This window comes from Chlorocebus sabaeus, chromosome 1 (genome assembly GCF_047675955.1).
Source record: "Chlorocebus sabaeus isolate Y175 chromosome 1, mChlSab1.0.hap1, whole genome shotgun sequence".
Lineage (NCBI taxonomy): Eukaryota > Metazoa > Chordata > Mammalia > Primates > Cercopithecidae > Chlorocebus > Chlorocebus sabaeus.
Window position 1 is genome coordinate 846,155 of NC_132904.1, and position 19,581 is coordinate 865,735.

The following is a 19,581-nucleotide window of genomic DNA, read 5'->3' on the forward strand; positions in this document are numbered from 1 at the left end:
TGCCTGGGAGGGTGCGTGGCCACTGCCCGCCTCAGTCCCTCTCTGCTGGCTCAGGGTCTGCAGGGGTGTGGTGGTCTGGGCCTCTGCTTGGCAGCCCCTCTCCCACCGGTGCCCCAGGTGAGCCACGGCCGGGGGCACTTGGGGGCCAGGCCTGGTGACCAGGAAAGCAGCTGCCGGCACAAGTGGGAAGCGGGCTGGCGGGTGTTTGTCCTGTCTGTCATCTGCAGTCCTTCAGCCCCAGGAGAGCAGGCAGCGACCCTGCTAGTTTCCACAGGCCACAGAGCTGCACTCGCAGCGGCTGAACACCTGCAGGGTGAGTACGAGCTGCCGGCCAGGCGCGCTGGGGTCTGGGCAGGGCAGCTCCACCTGCTGCTCATAGGATTGGAGGGGGCGGCAGCAGCCGCAGTGGGCGTCCACCTGCTGGGTGATGGTGTTGTAACTGCCGAGAAGCCAAGACAGAGCAGGGTCATGGTTGCTGTAGGGGCATAAGGCCCCTCCCTCCCCAGGGCAGCTGCTCCACAGAGTCCTGGACCTCCCCGCTGAGCTCCCGGCTCCCAGGGGCCAAGGCCGGTGTTGGGCAGATGGAGCGCAGAGTGGCTAACCTGACGGGGCAGCAAGTGTCTGGGTGGGGAGCCCGAACCTGCCCTGGCGCCTCTCTGGGGTGGGGTTGTGAGCACCTTGCTGGACGTGGGGCAGGCCTCCCGCCTGTGGACTCACCTGGCGGCAGAAATGCAGGTGCCCTCACAGCGGGTTACCATCACGTTCGCCGTGCATCCCTTGAACGTGATCTCCTCCTGCTGCTCCTGCACGCTGCAGACCCCTGGGAGCCGAGTGGACGGTCAGCAGCGCTCAGGGTGGACATGGAGCGAGGAGGGAGGGAAGCCCTGGCTAGAGACCGGGGTCCCCACCTGTCTCTGGACTCTCCTGCCCAAGGTGTGGTCTTCCTTTGTGGAGCCCCACAGAGCTCAGACCTCAGCCATACCCAAAGGCAAAGGCCAGCAGCATCCTAGTTTGTTTTTTCCCCTCAAAGTCGCTCTGCTGGAGTCCATCAAGGTAGAGAATTTTCTCAGTGGACTCAGCAGATACTGAGCCCTGAGCCTGTGTGAGCCACCCCTGAGCCCCAGCTTCCCTGATACCCCACCCCAGGCCTCGACACCGACCTGTGGGCATGGGTATCTCTGGTTGGCCGGACCCGGGACCTGCAGGGGGGCCGAGGACACTGTGTCAGTGACGCCAGAGGGGGACAAGTGGTGTCGTGGAAGTTCCATGTGCCCCAGCTGGGGAGGAGGGAACTGGAGCAGGCCCTGTGGTCTGGGCTTCTGGAAGGGGCGGGGTAGGGACCCGTGTGGAAGGCCCAGACAGCCAGCCTCAGTGAGAGGCCTGGGCACGTGGCAGGCAGCACGGAGCAGGGTGGACTGATGCAGGCAGTGGCAGCATCAGCATTAGAAACCGCCACTGCGGAGTGTGGGTTAAAGTGGAAAAGGAGTCCTGGGGTAAAGGCTGGACTCTGCTGCCTGTGTGCCCTCCCCTGGCTGTGCCCAGCTTCATTTCCTGGCCACAGAGAAGACAGGTCGCCTGGAACCTACCTGCCCGCTGCAGGGAGCTTTCTCCAGGAGGGGGCAGGACTATGTGTGCCTCCACAGGCCCTGCTGTCCCCAGCTGCCCTCTCCTCCCAGATGGTTCCTGCTCCCTCACCTCTGCTGCTTGGGGTCACCTCCCCGGTTACAGCTTGCACCCAAGTCCTGGTCTCAGGGAGGGACCCAAACCAAGATTCCCTCAGCCTGCAGCAACGAGCTGCTACCCACGTGAGAGACCACGAAGCCAACCGTGGCGTTGCCACCTGGTGGAGGTCGATGCATGCGAGGGACCCAGTCCCTGGGTGGTTGCTGTGAGAGAAACACCCAGGAGGGAAGTGAGGGACATCCCTGGAACGTGAGGTTAGTTGGACGTGGACGAGGCCTGAGGTGTGTTCTGTCTCCAGGCATCCCATGGCCTGGGGAGCAGTGGAGTCGCTCATAGGCATGAGACCAAGTGGAGGCCGGGAAGAGCCGTGGCCCAGAGAATTGGCATGAGTACCAAGGAGCAGGCGCCCTGGTTGCCAGGTCCAGCTTCACCTTCAACAGGTCCTTCGGGGCGAGGCAGGGGCTGTGCCGGACCTTTATGTCTCTTTCTGCACTTGGAGGAAGGGCTGTGCTGCTTGAACCCCGGGGTCCAGCCAGCCCTGACATCCTCTGAGCACCCAGAGGGGCAGCCGGGGAAGGCTTTTGGCAGGTATCACTCTGAGGGGAGGCCAGGAGTGCAGCAGTGACCGGGGCAGGAGTGAGCCAGTGCAGGGAAAGGTCAAGGTTAGCTGGGGAAAGGCCAACGGGGAGGCCGGACACTTGCTTGGCCAAGAAAGCGTTGGCATAGAGGGTGCCCAAGAGAGGAGAGGGGAAAAACCCATCAGGCGTGTAGGGAAGGTGGGGAACAGGCATGTGGTCCTGGGATCATAGGACCATGAGGGGTAAACTGAGGCAGTGGCTGCCTGGGAGTCACGAGCACAGAGGTGAGGCCAGCAGGAGGGCCACAGAGATGCCACTTACCAGGTGAGGTGGGCGTAGGTGTCCCGAGAGAAGATACCGGGGCAGAAGCAGGGGCGCTTCCATGCGCAGTGAGGGAGCTGGTCAGGAACTGCGTGGTAGGCAGTGAGGTGGGACCAGGGTGCCTGGTGGTAAGGTTGGTGAGTGGAGAGCTAGGGATACCCGTCACCCCCGAGGTGAGTGACACAAAGCCTGACGTAGGAACTCGGGTGGTGAGAGAAGTGGACCGTGAGGTGGTGGACTGAGAGGAGAAGGCAGGGGCGGTGTAGGTGCTGGCCGTGGTCCTGGGCGTGGACGGAAATGCAGCGGTGCTGGAGGCTTGGTGACTGGATGGGGTGGGAGACACAGTAAGAGTGGATATGGGGAGTAGAGCAGAGGGGGTGAAAGGAGAGGAGATAGTGTGGGGGAGAGAGGCCCTAATGGTGGTAGAGGCAGCTGGAGAAGAAGGAAAAAGAGGAGATGCAGACCCTGATGCAGTCGTGGGATGAGTGAAGAACGAGGAGTGTGAGCTCGAGCTCAGGGTTGTGGAGTGCACGGGGGTGGACACGACAGAGGAAGATGTACCAGCTGAAGATGAAGTTTGGGGAGAGGAGTGGGAGGAGGGTACATGAGAAGAAACAGAAGACTGGGCAGAAGGAGTGGGAGAAAATGAGGAGGAGAGCTGATTAGTTGTAGAAACAGGAGTGGTTGCAGAACTCAAGTGGGGGAGTTGTGTGGTGGCAGAAGGTGGTGACGGTGGCCTTGAGCTAGAGTTCGGGGGCTGCCACGAGGAGGAGGATATGAAGGAATAAGAGGCTGTGGTTGTGCTGAATGAGCTGTGGGCTTGGCTGGTCCCGCTGGTAGTCACTGTCATTGGTGGGGCTGTGTGGGTGGACCCTGTGGCCTTGACCGTTGTTGGTGGAGAAATGGTGCCTGTTGGCATTGAAGGGATGGAGGAGAAAGTGGACATCTGTGGGTGGATAGGGGTGATGACTATGTGAGTAGTTGGAGTCACCAAGGAGGTGGAGAAAGGTGGAACGTGAGTGGGAAGTGTGGTCTGAGGGTGTGATGGGGTTGGATAGGTAGTGGTGGTCTGGAAGGATGTTGCAGTCATAGGACCTGTGGAAGAGACGGGACTGCTCTCTGTAGGTGGGGAGTGTGTGGTGAAGGTTGTGGGTAGCCTGCTGCTGGTGGCCAAGGTGGTGTGGGCCACAGGGGTGCCGGTTCCTGTAGTGGTGGGGTTGGGGGTGATGGTGGTAGAAGTTGGGGTGACTTCAGGATGGTGTGTGGAGGAAGAGTGTGAATGTAGGGATGTAGAGGTTTTGGCTGTGCTGAATGAGCTCAGGGCTTGGCTGGTCCCACTGGTGGTTGCCGTCATTGGTGGGGCTGTGTGGGTGGACCCTGGGGCCTTGACTGTTGTAGGTGGAGAAATGGTGCCTGTTGGCATTGAATGGATGGAGGCAGAAGTGGACATCTGTGTTTGGGTAGGTGTGATGACTGTGTGAGTAGTTGGAGTCACCAAGGAGGTGGAGAAAGGTGGAATGTGAGTAGGAAGTGTGGTCTGAGGGTGTGATGGGGTTGGATAGGTAGTGGTGATCTTGAAGGATGTTGCAGTGATAGGACCTGTGGAAGAGACGGGACTACTCTCTGTAGGTGGGGAGTGTGTGGTGAAAGTTGTGGGTAGCTTGCTGCTGGTGGCCGAGGTGGTGTGGGCCACAGGGGTGCTGGTTCCTGTAGTGGTGGGTTTGGGGGTGATGGTGATAGAAGTTGGGGTGACTTGAGGATGGTGTGTGGAGGAAGTGTGTGAATGTAGGGATGTAGAGGTTTTGGCTGTGCTGAATAAACTGTGGGCTTGGCTGGTCCCACTGGTGGTTGCCGTTATTGGTGGGGCTGTGTGGGTAGACCCTGTGGCACTGACTGTTGTCGGTGGAGGAATGGTGCCTGTTGGCGTTGAGTGGATGGAGGTAGAAGTGGACATCTGTGCATGGGTAAGGGTGATGACTGTGTGAGTAGTTGGAGTCACCAAGGAGGTGGAGAAAGGTGGAACGTGAGTGGAAAGTGTGGTCTGAGGGTGTGATGGGGTTGGATAGGTAGTGGTGGTCTGGAAAGATGTTGCAGTCATAGGACCTGTGGAAGAGACGGGACTGCTCCCCGTAGGTGGGGAGTGTGTGGTGAAGATTGTGGGTAGCCTGCTGCTGGTGGCCGAGGTGGTGTGGGCCACAGGGGTTCCAGTGCCTGTACTGGTGGGATTGGGAGTAATCGTGGTGGTAGAAGTTGGGGTGACTTCAGGATGGTGTGTGGAAGAAGTGTGTGAATGTAGGGGTGTAGAGGTTTTGGCTGTGCTGAATGAGCTGTGGTCTTGGCTGTTCCCACTGGTGGTTGCCGTCATTGGTAGGGCTGTGTGGGTGGACCCTGTGACCTTGACTGTTGTCGGTGGAGGAATGGTGCCTATTGGCACTGAGTGGATGGAGGAGGAAGTGGACATCTGCACGTGGGTAGGGGTGATGACAGTGTGAGTAGTTGGAGTCACCAAGGAGGTGGAGAAAGATGGACCGTGAGTGGGAAGTGTGGTCTGAGGGTGTGATGAGGTTGGATAGGTAGTGGTGGTCTGGAAGAATGTTGCAGTCATAGGACCTGTGGAAGAGATGGGACTACTCTCTGTTGGTGGGGAGTGTGTGGTGAAGGTTGTGGGTAGCCTGCCGCTGGTGGCCGAGGTGGTGTGGGCCACAGGGGTGCTGGTTCCTGTACTGGTGGAGTTGGGGGTGATGGTGGTAGAAGTTGGGGTAACTTCAGGATGGTGTGTGGAGGAAGTGTATGAATGTAGGAGTGTAGAGGTTTTGGCTGTGCTGAATGAGCTGTGTGCTTGGCTGGTCCCACTGGTGGTTGCTGTCATTGGTGGGGCTGTGTGAGTGGACCCTGTAGCCTTGACCGTTGTCGGTGGAGGAATGGTGCCTGTTGGCGTTGAGTGGATGGAGGTAGAAGTGGACATCTGTGTGTGGGTAGGGGTGATGGCTATGTGAGTAGTTGGAGTCACCAAGGAGGTGGAGAAAGGTGGAACGTGAGTGGGAAGTGTGGTCTGAGGGTGTGATGGGGTTGGATAGGTAATTGTGGTCTTGAATGATGTTGCAGTCATTGTACCTGTGGAAGAGACGGGAGTGCTCCCTGTAGCTGGGGAGTGTGTGGTGAAGGGTGTAGGTGGCTCGCTGCTGGTGACTGAGGTGGTGTGGGCCACAGGGGTGCCAGTTCCTGTACTGGTGGGATTGGGGACGATGATGGTAGAAGTTAGGGTGACTTCAGGATGGTGTGTGGAGGAAGTGTGTGAATGTAGGGGTGTAGAGGTTTTGGCTGTGCTGAATGAGCTGTGGGCTTGGCTCTTCCCACTGGTGGTTGCCGTCATTGGTGGGGCTGTGTGGGTGGACCCTGTGATCTTGACCGTTGTCGGTGGAGGAATGGTGCCTATTGGCACTGAGTGGATGGATGTAGAAGTGGACATCTGTGCATGGGTAGAGGTGATGACAGTGTGAGTAGTTGGAGTCACCAAGGAGGTGGAGAAAGGTGGAATGTGAGTGGGAAGTGTGGTCTGAGGGTGTGATGAGGTTGGATAGGTAGTGGTGGTCTGGAAGAATGTTGCAGTCATAGGACCTGTGGAAGAGACGGGACTGCTCTCTGTAGGTGGGGAGTGTGTGGTGAAGGTTGTGGGTAGCCTGCTGCTGGTGGCCGAGGTGGTGTGGGCCACAGGGGTGCTGGTTCCTGTAGTGGTGGGGTTGGGGGTGATGGTGGTAGAAGTTGGGGTGACTTCAGGATGGTGTGTGGAAGAGGTGTGTGAATGTAGGGATGTAGAGGTTTTGGCTGTGCTGAATGAACTCGGGGCTTGGCTGGTCCCACTGGTGGTAGCTGTCATTGGTGGGGTTGTGTGCGTGGATGCTGTGACCTTGACTGTTGTCACTGGAGGAATGGTTCCTGTTGGCCCGGAGGGGATGGAGGAGGAAGTGAACACCTGTGCGTGGGTGGGGGTGATGACTGTGTGAGTAGTTGGAGTCACCAAGGAGGTGGAGAAAAGTGGAACGTGAGTGGGAAGTGTGGTCTGAGGGTGTGATGGTGTTGGATAGGTAGTGGTGGTCTGGAAGGATGTTGCAGTGATAGGACTTGTGGAAGAGACGGGACTACTCTCTGTTGGTGGGGAGTGTGTGGTGAAGGGTGTGGGTAGCCTGCTGCTGGTGGCTGAGGTGGTGTGGGCCACAGGAGTGCCAGTTCCTGTAGTGGTGGGATTGGGGGTGATGGTGGTAGAAGTTGGGGTGACTTGAGGATGGTGTGTGGAGGTGGTGTGTGAATGTAGGGGTGTAGAGGTTTTGGCTGTGCTGAATGAGCTGTGGGCGTGGCTGTTCCCACTGGTGGTTACCGTTATTTGTGGGGATGTGTGGGTGGACCCTGTGGCACTGACTGTTGTCGGTGGAGGAATGGTGCCTGTTGGCGTTGAGTGGATGGAGGTAGAAGTGGACATCTGCGCGTGGGTAGGTGTGATGACTGTGTGAGTAGTTGGAGTCACCAAGGAGGTGAAGAAAGGTGGAACGTGAGTGGGAAGTGTGGTCTGAGGGTGTGATGGTGTTGGATAGGTAGTGGTGGTCTGGAAGGATGTTGCAGTCATAGGACCTGTGGAAGAGTCGGGAGTGCTCTCTGTGGGTGGGGAGTGTGTGGTAAGGCTTGTGGGTAGCCTGCTGCTGGTGGCCGAGGTGGTGTGGGCCACGGGGGTACTGGTTCCTGTAATGGTGGAGTTGGGGGTGATGGTGGTAGAAGTTGGGGTGACTTCAGGATGGTGTGTGGAAGAAGTGTGTGAATATAGGGATGTAGAGGTTTTGGTTGTGCTGAATGAACTTGGGGCTTGGCTGGTCCCACTGGTGGTCACCGTCATTGGTAGGGCTGTGTGGGTGGACCCTGTAGCCTTGACCGTTGTTGGTGGAGGAATGGTGCCTGTTGGCGTTGAGTGGATGGAGGTAGAAGTAGACCTCTGTGCATGGGTAGGGGTGATGACTGTGTGAGTAGTTGGAGTCACCAAGGAGGTGGAGACAGGTGGAACGTGAGTGGGAAGTGTGGTCTGAGGGTGTGATGGGGTTGGATAGGTAGTGGTGATCTTGAAGGATGTTGCAGTCATAGGACCTGTGGAAGAGATGGGAGTGCTCTCTGTAGGTGGGGAGTGTGTGGTGAAGGTTGTGGGTAGCCTGCTGCTGGTGGCCAAGGTGGTGTGGGCCACAGGGGTGCCGGTTCCTGTACTGGTGGGTTTGGGGGTGATGGTGGTAGAAGTTGGGGTAACTTCAGGATGGTGTGTGGAAGAAGTTTGTGAATGTAGGGATGTGGAGGTTTTGGCTGTGCTGAATGAGTTCGGGGCTTGGCTTGTCCCTCTGGTGGTAGCTGTCATTGGTGGGGCTGTGTGCGTGGATGCTGTGGCCTTGACTGTTGTCACTGGAGGAATGGTTCCTGTTGGCCCTGAGGGAATGGAGGAGGAAGTGAACACCAGTGCGTGGGTAGGGGTGATGACTGTGTGAGTAGTTGGAGTCACCAAGGAGGTGGAGAAAGGTGGAATGTGAGTGGGAACTGTGGTCTGAGGGTGTGATGGTGTTGGATAGGTAGTGGTGGTCTGGAAGGATGTTGCAGTGATAGGACCTGTGGAAGAGATGGGAATGCTCCCTGTAGGTGGGGAGTGTGTGGTGAAGGGTGTAGGTGGCTTGCTACTGGTGGCCGAGGTGGTGTGGGCCACAGGGGTGCCGGTTCCTGTACTGGTGGGATTGGGGGTGATGGTGGTAGAAGTTGGGGTAACTTCAGGATGTTGTGTGGAGGAGGTGTGTGAATGTAGGGATGTAGAGGTTTTGGCTGTGCTGAATGAGCTCAGGGCTTGGCTGGTCCCACTGGTGTTTGCTGTCGTTGGTGGGGCTGTGTGGGTGGACCCTGTGACCTTGACCGTTGTTGGTGGAGGAATGGTGCCTATTGGCACTGAGTGGATGGATGTAGAAGTGGACATCTGCGCGTGGGTAGGGGTGATGACAGTGTGAGTAGTTGGAGTCACCAAGGAGGTGGAGAAAGGTGGAATGTGAGTGGGAAGTGTGGTCTGAGGGTGTGATGGGGTTGGATAGGTAGTGGTGGTCTGGAAGGATGTTGCAGTCATAGGACCTGTGGAAGAGACAGGACTGCTCTCTGTAGGTGGGGAGTGTGTGGTGAAGGTTGTGGGTAGCTTGCTGCTGGTGGCCGAGGTGGTGTGGGCCACGGGGGTGCTGGTTCCTGTACTGGTGAGGTTGGGGGTGATGGTGGTAGAAGTTGGGGTGACTTCAGGATGGTGTGTGGAGGAGGTGTGTGAATGTAGGGATGTAGAGGTTTTGGTTGTGCTGAATGTACTCGGGGCTTGGCTGGTCCCACTGGTGGTCACCGTCATTGGTAGGGCTGTGTGGGTGGACCCTGTAGCCTTGACCGTTGTTGGTGGAGGAATGGTGCCTGTTGGCGTTGAGTGGATGGAGATAGAAGTAGACCTCTGTGCATGGGTAGGGGTGATGACTGTGTGAGTAGTTGGAGTCACCAAGGAGCTGGAGAAAGGTGGAACGTGAGTGGGAAGTGTGGTCTGAGGGTGTGATGGGTTTGGATAGGTAGTGGTGATCTTGAAGGATGTTGCAGTCATAGGACCTGTGGAAGAGATGGGAGTGCTCTCTGTAGGTGGGGAGTGTGTGGTGAAGGTTGTGGGTAGCCTGCTGCTGGTGGCCAAGGTGGTGTGGGCCACAGGGGTGCCGGTTCCTGTACTGGTGGGTTTGGGGGTGATGGTGGTAGAAGTTGGGGTAACTTCAGGATGGTGTGTGGAAGAAGTTTGTGAATGTAGGGATGTAGAGGTTTTGGCTGTGCTGAATGAGTTCGGGGCTTGGCTTGTCCCACTGGTGGTAGCTGTAATTGGTGGGGCTGTGTGCGTGGATGCTGTGGCCTTGACTGTTGTCACTGGAGGAATGGTTCCTGTTGGCCCTGAGGGGTTGGAGGAGGAAGTGAACACCTGTGCGTGGGTAGGGGTGATGACTGTGTGAGTAGTTGGAGTCACCAGGGAGGTGGAGAAAGGTGGAATGTGAGTGGGAAGTGTGGTTTGAGGGTGTGATGGTGTTGGATAGGTAGTGGTGGTCTGGAAAGATGTTGCAGTGATAGGACCTGTGGAAGAGATGGGAATGCTCCCTGTAGGTGGGGAGTGTGTGGTGAAGGGTGTAGGTGGCTTGCTGCTGGTGGCTGAGGTGGTGTGGGCCACAGGGGTGCTGGTTCCTGTACTGGTAGGATTGAGGGTGATGGTGGTCGAAGTTGGGGTGACTTGAGGATGGTGTGTGGAAGAGGTGTGTGTATGTAGGGATGTAGAGGTTTTGGCTGTGCTGAATGAGCTGTGTGCTTGGCTGGTCCCACTGGTGTTTGCTGTCGTCGGTGGGGCTGTGTGGGTGGACCCTGTGACCTTGACTGTTGTCGGTGAAGGAATGGTGCCTATTGGCACTGAGTGGATGGAGGAGGAAGTCGACATCTGTGTGTTGGTAGGGCTGATGACAGTGTGAGTAGTTGGAGTCACCAAGGAGGTGGATAAAGGTGGAACGTGAGTGGAAAGTGTGCTCTGAGGTTGTGATGTGGTTGGATAGGTAGTGGTCGTCTTGAAGGATGTTGCAGTCATGGGACCTGTGGAAGAGAGGGGGTTGCTCCCTGTAGCTGGGGAGTGTGTGGTGAAGGGTGTAGGTGGCTCGCTGCTGGTGGCCGAGGTGGTGTGGGCCACAGGGGTGCCGGTTATTCTGCTGGTGGGGTTGGGGGTGATGGTGGTAAAAGTTGGAGTGACTTCAGTATGGAGTGTCGAAGAAGCATGTGTGTGTCGGGATGTAGAGGTTTTGGCTGTGCTGAATGAGCTCGGGGTTTGGCTGGTCCCGCTTGTGGTTGCTGTCATTGGGGGTGCTGTGTGAGTGGACACTGTGCCTGTGGCCTTGACCGTTGTAGGTGGAGGAATGGTGCCTGTTGGTGTTGAGTGGATGTAGGCAGAAGTGGACACCTGTGCGTGGGTCGGGGTGATGACTGTGTGAGTACTTGGAGTCACTGAGGAGGTGGAGAAAGGTGGAATGTGAGTGGGAAGTGTGGTGTGAGGTTGTGATGGGGTTGGATAGGTAGTGGTGGTCTGGAAGGATGTTGCAGTCAGAGGACCTGTGGAAGAGATGTGACTGCTCCCTGTAGGTGGGGAGTGTGTGGTGAAGCCTGTGGGTAGCTTGCTGCTGGTGGCCCAGGTGATGTTGGCCACAGGGGTGCCGGTTCCTGTACTGGTTTGTTTGGGAGTAATGGTGGTGGTAGAAGTTGGGGTGATTTCTGGTTGGTGTGTGGAGGAAGGGTGTGAGTGCAAGGATGTAGAGGTTTTCGCTGTGCTGAAAGAGCTGTGGGCTTGGCTGGTCCCACTGATGGTCACTGTCCTTGGCGGAGTTTTGTGCGTGGATCCTGTGGTCCTGAATGTTGTTAGTGGAGGAATAGTGCCTGTTGGTGACGGGTGGATGAAGGTGGTAGTAGACACCTGTGCATGGGTAGGGGTGATGACTGTGTGAGTGCTTGGGCTCACCAGTGAGGTGGACGAAGGTGGAATGTGAGTGGGAAGTGTGGTCTGAGGGTGTGAAGTGGTCGGATAGGTAGTGGTGGTCTTGAGTGTGGTAGTCACAGGACCTGTGGAAGAGATGGGAATGCTCCCTGTAGGTGGGGAATGTGTGGTGAAGGGTTTGGGTGGCCCGCTGCTGGTGGTCAAGGGGCTATGGACCACAGTGGTGCCGGTTTCTGTACTGGTGGGATTATAATTAATGGTGGTGGTAGAAGTTAGGGTGATTTCAGGATGGTGTGTGGAGGAAACATGTGAGTGAAGGGATGTAGAGGTTTTGGCTGTGCTAAATGAGCTGTGGGCTTGGCTCGTCCGAATGGTGGTTCCCGTCATTGGTGGGGTTGTGTGCGTGGACCCTGTGTCACTGACCGTTGTTGGTGAAGGAATGGTGCCTGTTGGCGTTGAGTGGATGGAGGAGGAAGTGAACATCTGTGTGTGGGTAGGCGTGATGACTGTGTGAGTACCTGGAGTCACCGAGGAAGTGGAGAAAGGTGGAACGTGAGTGGGAAGTGTGGTCTGAGGGTGTGATGGTGTTGGATAGATAGTGGTGGTCTGGAAGGATGTTGCAGTCATAGGACCTGTGGAAGAGAGGGTACTGCTCCCCGTAGGTGGGGAGTGTGTGGTGATGGGTGTGGGTGTCCTGCTGCTGGTGGCTGAGGTAGCATAGGTCACAGTGGTGCTGGTGCCTGTACCGGTGGACTTGGGAGTATTTGTGGTGGTAGAAGTTGGGGTGATTTCTGGATGGTGTGTGGAGGAAGGGTGTGAGTGGAGGGATGTAGAGGTTTTGGCTGTGCTGAATGAACTCGGGGCTTGGCTGGTCCTACTGGTTGTTGCTGTCATTGGTGGGGCTGTGTGGGTGGACCCTGTAGCCTTGACTGTTGTCTGTGGATGAATGGTGCCTGTTGGCGTTGAGTGGATATAGGCAGAAGTGGACATCTCTGTGTGGGTAGGGGTGATGACTGTGTGAGTACTTAGAGTCACTGAGGAGGTGGAGAAAGGTGGAACGTGAGTGGGAAGTGTGGTCTGAGGGTGTGATGGTGTTGGATAGATAGTGGTGGTCTGGAAGGATGTTGCAGTCATAGGACCTGTGGAAGAGAGGGTACTGCTCCCCGTAGGTGGGGAGTGTGTGGTGATGGGTGTGGGTGTCCTGCTGCTGGTGGCCGAGGTAGCGTAGGTCACAGTGGTGCTGGTGCCTGTACCGGTGGACTTGGGAGTATTTGTGGTGGTAGAAGTTGGGGTGATTTCTGGATGGTGTGTGGAGGAAGGGTGTGAGTGGAGGGATGTAGAGGTTTTGGCTGTGCTGAATGAACTCGGGGCTTGGCTGGTCCTACTGGTTGTTGCTGTCATTGGTGGGGCTGTGTGGGTGGACCCTGTAGCCTTGACTGTTGTCTGTGGATGAATGGTGCCTGTTGGCGTTGAGTGGATATAGGCAGAAGTGGACATCTCTGTGTGGGTAGGGGTGATGACTGTGTGAGTACTTGGAGTCACTGAGGAGGTGGAGAAAGGTGGAACTTGAGTGGGAAGTGTGGTCTGAGGGTGTGATGGGGTTGGATAGGTAGTGGTGGTATTGAAGGATGTTACAGTTATAGGACCTGTGGAAGAGCTGGGTCTGCTCCCTGTAGGTGGGGAATGTGTAGTGAAGGGGGTGTGTGGCTCACTGATGGTGGTCAACGTGGTGTGGGCCACAGGGGTGCTGGTTCCTGCACTAGTGGACTTGGGAATAATGGTGGTAGAATTTGGTGTGGTTTCAGGATGGTGTGTGGAGGAAGCCTGTGAGTGGAGGGATGTAGAGGTTTTGGCTGTGCTAAATGAGCTGTGGGCTTGGCTCGTCCGAATGGTGGTTCCCGTCATTGGTGGGGTTGTGTGCGTGGACCCTGTGTCACTGACCGTTGTTGGTGGAGGAATGGTGCCTGTTGGCGTTGGGTGGATGGAGGGGGAAGTGAACATCTGTGTGTGGGTAGGCGTGATGACTGTGTGAGTACCTGGAGTCACCGATGAGGTGGAGAAAGGTGGAACTTGAGTGGGAAGTGAGGTCTGAGGGTGTGATGGTGTTGGATAGGTAGTGGTGGTCTGGAAGGATGTTGCAGTCATAGGACCTGTGGAGGAGAGGGTACTGCTCCCCGTAGGTGAGGAGTGTGTGGTGATGGGTGTGAGTGTCCTGCTGCTGGTGGCCGAGGTGGCGTGGGTCACAGTGGTGCTGGTGCCTGTACTGGTGGACTTGGGGGTATTTGTGGTGGTAGAAGTTGGGGTGATTTCTGGATGGTGTGTGGAGGAAGGGTGTGAGTGGAAGGATGTAGAGGTTTTGGCTGTGCTGAATGAACTCGGGGCTTGGCTGGTCCTACTGGTTGTTGCTGTCATTGGTGGGGCTGTGTGGGTGGACCCTGTAGCCTTGACTGTTGTCTGTGGATGAATGGTGCCTGTTGGCGTTGAGTGGATATAGGCAGAAGTGGACATCTCTGTGTGGGTAGGGGTGATGACTGTGTGAGTACTTGGAGTCACTGAGGAGGTGGAGAAAGGTGGAACGTGAGTGGGAAGTGTGGTCTGAGGGTGTGATGGGGTTGGATAGGTAGTGGTGGTCTTGAAGGATGTTACAGTTATAGGACCTGTGGAAGTGATGGGAGTGCTCCCTGTAGGTGGGGAATGTGTGGTGAAGGGTGGTGGTGGCCTGTTGCTGGTGGCCGAGGTGGTGTCGGCCACAGGGGTTCCAGTGCCTGTACTGGTGGGATTGGGAGTAATCGTGGTGGTAGAAGTTGGGGTGATTTCAGGATGGTGTGTGGAGGAAGTGTGTGAGTATAGGGGTGTAGAGGTTTTGGTTGTGCTAAATGAGCTGTGGGCTTGGCTGGTCACACTGGTGGTCACTGTCATTGGTGGGGCTGTGTGTGTGGACCCTGTTGCCTTGACCGTTGTTGATGAAGGAATGGTGACTGTTGGTATTGAGTGGATGGAGGTGGAAGTGGACATCTGTGCATGGGTTGGAGTGATGACATCGTGAGTACTTGAACTCACCGAGGAGGTGGAGAAAGGTGGAACGTGAGTGGGAAGTGTGGTGTGAGGGTGTGATGGGGCTGGATAGGTAGTGGTAGTCTTGAAGGATATTGTAGTCATAGGACCTGTGGAAGAGCTGGGTCTGCTCCCTGAAGGTGAATGTGTGGTGAAGGGGGTGTGTGGCTCACTGATGGTGGTCAACGTGGTGTGGGCCACAGGGGTGCTGGTTCCTGCACTAGTGGACTTGGGAATAATGGTGGTAGAATTTGGTGTGGTTTCAGGATGGTGTGTGGAGGAAGGGTGTGAGTGGAGGGATGTAGAGGTTTTGGCTGTGCTGAATGAGCTCTGGGCTTGGCTGGTCTGAATGGTGGTCCCCGTCATTGGTAGGGCTGTGCGTGTGGACCCTGTGGTCATGTGCGTTGTCAGTGGAGGAATGGTGCCTGTTGGCGTTGAGTGGATTGAGGCAGAAGTGGATATCTGTGCATGGGTAAGAGTGATGACTGTGTGAGTACTTGGAGTCACTGACGAGGTGGATGAAGGTGGAACCTGAGTGGGAAGTGTGGTCTGAGGGTGTGATGGGGTTGGATAGGTAGTGGTGGTCTGGAAGGATGTTGCAGTTGTAGGACCTGTGGAAGTGATGGGAGTGCTCCCTGTAGGTGGGGAGTGTGTGGTAAAGGGTGTGGGTGGCCTGCTGCTGGTGACCGAGGTGGTGCGGGTCACAGGGGTGCCAGTGCCTGTACTGGTGGGCTTGGGATTATTTGTGGTGGTAGAAGTTGGGGTGATTTCTGGATGGTGTGTGGAGGAAGCATGTGAGTGTTGGGATGTAGAGGTTTTGGCTGTGCTGAATGAGCTGTGGGCTTGGCTGGTCCCACTGGTGGTCCCCGTCATCGGTGGGGCTGTGTGGGTGGACCCTGTGGCACTGACTGTTGTCGGTGGTACAGTGGTGCCTGTGGACATTGAGTGGATGGAGGCAGAAGTGGACATCTGTGCGTGGGTAGGGGTTATGACTGTGTGAGTGCTTGGAGTCACCAAGGAGGTGGAGAAAGGTGGAACATGAGTGGGAAGTGTGGTCTGAGGGTGTGATGGGGTTGGATAGGTAGTGGTGGTCTTGAAGGATGTTGGAGTCATAGGACCTGTGGAAAAGAGGGGACTACTCCCTGTAGGTGGGAAGTGTGTTGTGACCGGTGGTGGCGGCCTGCTGCTGGTGGCTGAGGTGGTGTGGGTCACAGGGGTGCCAGTGCCTGCACTGGTGTACTTGGGAGTAATCATGATGGTAGAAGTTGGGGTGATTTCTGGATGGTGTGTAGAGGAAGCATGTGAGTGTAGGGATGTAGTCGTTTTGGCTGTGCTGAAGGAGCTTTGGGCTTGGGTGGTCCTACTGGTTGTTGCCGTCATTGGTGGGGCCGTGTGGGTGGACCCTGTGGCCTTGACTGTTGTTTGTGGAGGAATGGTGCCTGTTGGCATTGAGTGCATATAGGTGAAAGTTGACATCTGTGCGTGGGTAGGGATGATGACTGGGTGAGTACTTGGGTTCACCAAGGAGGTGGAGAAAGATGGAATGTGAGTGGGAATTGTGGTCTGAGGGTGTGATGGGGTTGGATAGGTAGTGGTCGTCTTGAGAGATGTCGTAGTCGTAGGACCTTTGGAAGTGGTGGGACTGCTCCCTGTAGGTGTGGAGTGTGTGGTGAAGGGTGGTGGTGGCCTGCTGCTGGTGGCTGAGGTGGTGTGGGCCACAGGGGTTCCGGTGTCTGTACTAGTGGGGTGTGGAGTAATTGCAGTGGTAGAAGTTGGGGTGATTTCTGGATGATGTGTGGAGGAACCATGTGAATGTAGGGATGTAGAGGTTTTGACTGTGCTGAATGAGCTGTGGACTTGGCTGGTCCCACTGGTGATCCCTGTCATTGGTGGGGCTGTGTGTGTGGACCCTGTTGCCTTGACTGTTGTTGATGAAGGAATGATGTCTGTTGGTGTTGAGTGGATGGAGGTGGAAGTGGACGTCTGTGAGTGTGTAGGGGTGATGACAGTGTGAGTAGTTGGAGTCACCAAGGAGGTGGAGAAAGGTGGAACGTGAGTGGGAAGTGTGGTCTGAGGGTGTGATGGGGTTGGATAGGTAGTGGTGGTCTTGAAGGATGTTGTAGTCATAGGACCTGTGGAAGAGCTGGGTCTGCTCCCTGAAGGTGAATGTGTGGTGAAAGGTGTGTGTGGCTCACTGATGGTGGTCAACGTGGTGTGGGCCACAGGGGTGCTGGTTCCTGCACTAGTGGACTTGGGAATAATGGTCGTAGAATTTGGTGTGGTTTCAGGATGGTGTGTGGAGGAAGCATGTGAGAGGAGGGATATAGAGGTTTTGGCTGTGCTGAATGAGCTGTGGACTTGGCTGGTCCCACTGGTGGTCCCTGTCATTGGTGGGGCTGTGTGTGTGGACCCTGTGGCCTTGACTATTGTTGATGAAGGAATGATGTCTGTTGGTGTTGAGTGGATGGAGGTGGAAGTGGACGTCTGTGAGTGTGTAGGGGTGATGACAGTGTGAGTAGTTGGAGTCACCAAGGAGGTGGAGAAAGGTGGAACGTGAGTGGGAAGTGTGGTCTGAGGGTGTGATGGGGTTGGATAGGTAGTGGTGGTCTTGACGGATGTTGCAGTCATGGGACCTGTGGTAGTGCCAGGACTATTCCCTGAATGTGGGGAATCTGTGGTGAAGGGTGTGTGTGGCTCACTGATAGTGGCCGAGGTGGTGTGGGCCACAGGGGTGCTGGTTTCTGCACTGGTGGATTTGGGAGTAATGGTGGTGGTTGAAGTTGGGGTAATTTCAGGATGGTGTGTGGAAGAAGCATGTGAGTAGAAGGATATGGAGGTTTTGGCTGTGCTGAATGAGCTCGGGGCTTTGCTGGTCCCACTGGTGGTCACCGTCATCGATGGGGCTGTGTGCATGGACCCTGTGGTCGTGAGTGCTGTTGGTGGAGGAATGGTGCCTGTTGGCATTGAGTGGATGGAGGCAGAAGTAGACAAATGTACGTGGGTAGGGGTGATGACTGTGTGAGTAGTTGGAGTCACCAAGGAGGTGGAGAAAGGTGGAATGTGAGTGGGAAATGTGGTCTGAGGGTGTGGTGGGGTTGGATAGGTAGTGGTGGTCTGGAAGGATGTGGCAGTCATAGGACCTGTGGAAGAGACGGGACTACTCCCTGTAGGTGGGGAGTATGTGGTGAAGGGTGGTGGTGGCTTGCTGCTGGTGACCAAGGTGGTGTGGGCCACAGGGGTGCCTGTGCCTGTACTGGTGGGGTTGGAAGTAATGGTGGTGGTAGAAGTTAGGGTGATTTCAGGATGGTGTGTGGAAGAAGCCTGTGAGTGTAGGGATGTAGAGGTTTTGGCTGTGCTGATTGAGTTCTGGGCTTGACTGGTTCCACTGATGGTCCCCGTCATTGTTGGGGCTGTGGGCGTGGACCCTGTGGCCATGAGGGTTGTTGGTGAAGTAATGGTGCCTGTTGGCTTTGAGTGGATGGAGGAGGAAGTGGACATCTGTGCGTGGGTAGGAGTGATAACTGTGTGAGTACTTGGAGTCACCAAGGAGGTGGAGAAAGCTGGAACATGAGTGGGAAGTGTGGTCTGAGGGTGTGATGGTGTTGGATAGGTAGTGGTGGTCTTGACGGATGTTGCAGTCATGGAACCTGTGGAAGAGACAGAAGTGCTCCCTGTAGGTGGGGAGTGTGTTGTGATGGGTATGGGTGTCCTGCTGCTGGTGGCTGAGTTGGTGTGGGTCACAGGGGTGCCTGTGCTTGTACTGGTGGACTTGGGAGTAATGGTGGTGGTAGAAGTTGGGGTGACTTCAGGATGGTGTGTGGAGGAAGTGTATGAGTGTAGGGATGTAGAGGTTTTGGCTGTACTGAATGAGCTGCTGTCTTGGCTGGTCCTACTGGTTGTTGTCGTCATTGGTGGGGCCGTGTGGGTGGACCTTGTGGACTTGACTGTTGTTTGTGGAGGAATGGTGCCTGTTGGCGTTGAGTGGATAGAGGCAGAAGTGGACATCTGTGCGTGGGTAGGCGTGATGACTGTGTGAGTATTTGGAGTCACTGAGGAGGTGGAGAAAGGTGGCACGTGAGTGGGAAGTGTGGTCTGAGGGTGTGATGGTGTTGGATAGATAGTGGTGGTCTGGAAGGATGTTGCAGTCGTAGGACCTGTGGAAGCAGCGAGACTCCCCACTGGTGGGGAATGTGTGATGTGTGGGGTTTGGGGCGTTGTGTATTCAGTGGTCATTCCTGTTTGAGTTGTCTCTGTGGCTGTGGGCCTCGTGGGTTGTCCTGGCTGTGGGGTGGTTGGGCCCGTGGTGCTCTCTGGGGTTGGACGTGGGCCTGTCGTCTGGGTGGCCGTTGTTCCTGGCACTTCCTGATTTGTCGATTTTGCTGTGGGAATTGGTGAAGTTGTCATTGTTACTGTTTTTGTGTCTCTACCCTGACCTCTGCTGGCCTTTTTTCCGTGTGACCTTTTTCTTGCCTGTCTCTGTCTCTGGTCCTGTGACATGGCCCCTGCTGGGCACTCCAGCCTGCCCCAGTGTCTCCATCTCACCTGGACCTGCTCTGCATCCTGCCCCGAGCTGAGTGCTGACTCCTTCAGCGCAGCTGCCACTGTGTGACTGGAGCCCAGGCCCTACTTTATCCCCGTCTGGTTCCTTGTGGCCCTAGTGGTGGCCCCTGCCCTCCTGCACGTCTGCTCCCCAGGCCTGCCTCTGTGGGTGCAGGGCGGCCCTCCCTCGCATCTAGCTCCAGCGTGCACTGTTGGGCTGCCTTCCCACTTGCCCTTTGGGAAATACGGGGTCTCCTTTGCGGCTGAGTCACCAAATGTGAGCTGGAGGTGGGACCGGGTGCCTTCGCGATGGTTGGCATCCTATGGCGCCGTGACTTACGCAGCGTGGGGCTTGTCCCTGGTGTGGCTGGTGTTGGTGGTGTCACCGTGGTCCGTGTTGTGGACTGAGCTGTGGACGTTGTGGCTGGGCTGGCAGTCGATGCTGTGGCCCTGGTTGTGGCCTGGGTCACTGTGGGTTTTGTGGCTGTCGATCTCAGTGTGGCTGTGGGAGGCAGCCCTGATGTGGCTTGTGGGGTGACGGCCGTGGTTGGTCTAGGTGGTTCTGCAGAGGACAGCCGCCCGGAACATCCCCTTCCTGTGGGCCTGCATCTCAAAGGCTTACGTCCCAGCCCCCTGCCCTGCTCCTGGGATCCCTGGCCTGCTGTCCGGGACTCAGCCTCCTTGGAGGGACTCTTCCTCTTGCCTTTGTTAGGTCCTCCCGCCGTACTCCTGGCTGTGGCGGCCAGAGCTGGAGCAGTGACCACATGCTCATGGGGCTGCAGCTGCTCCTGCACCCACCCTTACTCGGCTGAGTGGACAGTTGTCCTGTCCCCTCCAGGGTCCCTGGGCAGCAGATGGGGCCCTGCT

The 19,581-nt window shown here is 56.5% G+C and overlaps 1 protein-coding gene across 1 annotated transcript; it reads right to left on the reverse strand.

Moving 5' to 3' along the window:
- Window positions 1-171: 171 nt before the first annotated feature.
- On the reverse strand, window positions 172-18,744 carry MUC6 (mucin 6, oligomeric mucus/gel-forming). The gene is made up of 3 exons (XM_037998791.2): window positions 2,583-18,744; window positions 718-820; window positions 172-439 (listed from the first exon to the last, which is right to left on the reverse strand). The coding sequence occupies exons 1-3, from the start codon at window positions 18,670-18,672 to the stop codon at window positions 262-264; spliced, it is 16,371 nt and encodes a 5,456-aa protein (XP_037854719.2). The 5' UTR covers window positions 18,673-18,744; the 3' UTR covers window positions 172-261.
- Between the last annotated feature and the right edge of the window lie 837 nt (window positions 18,745-19,581).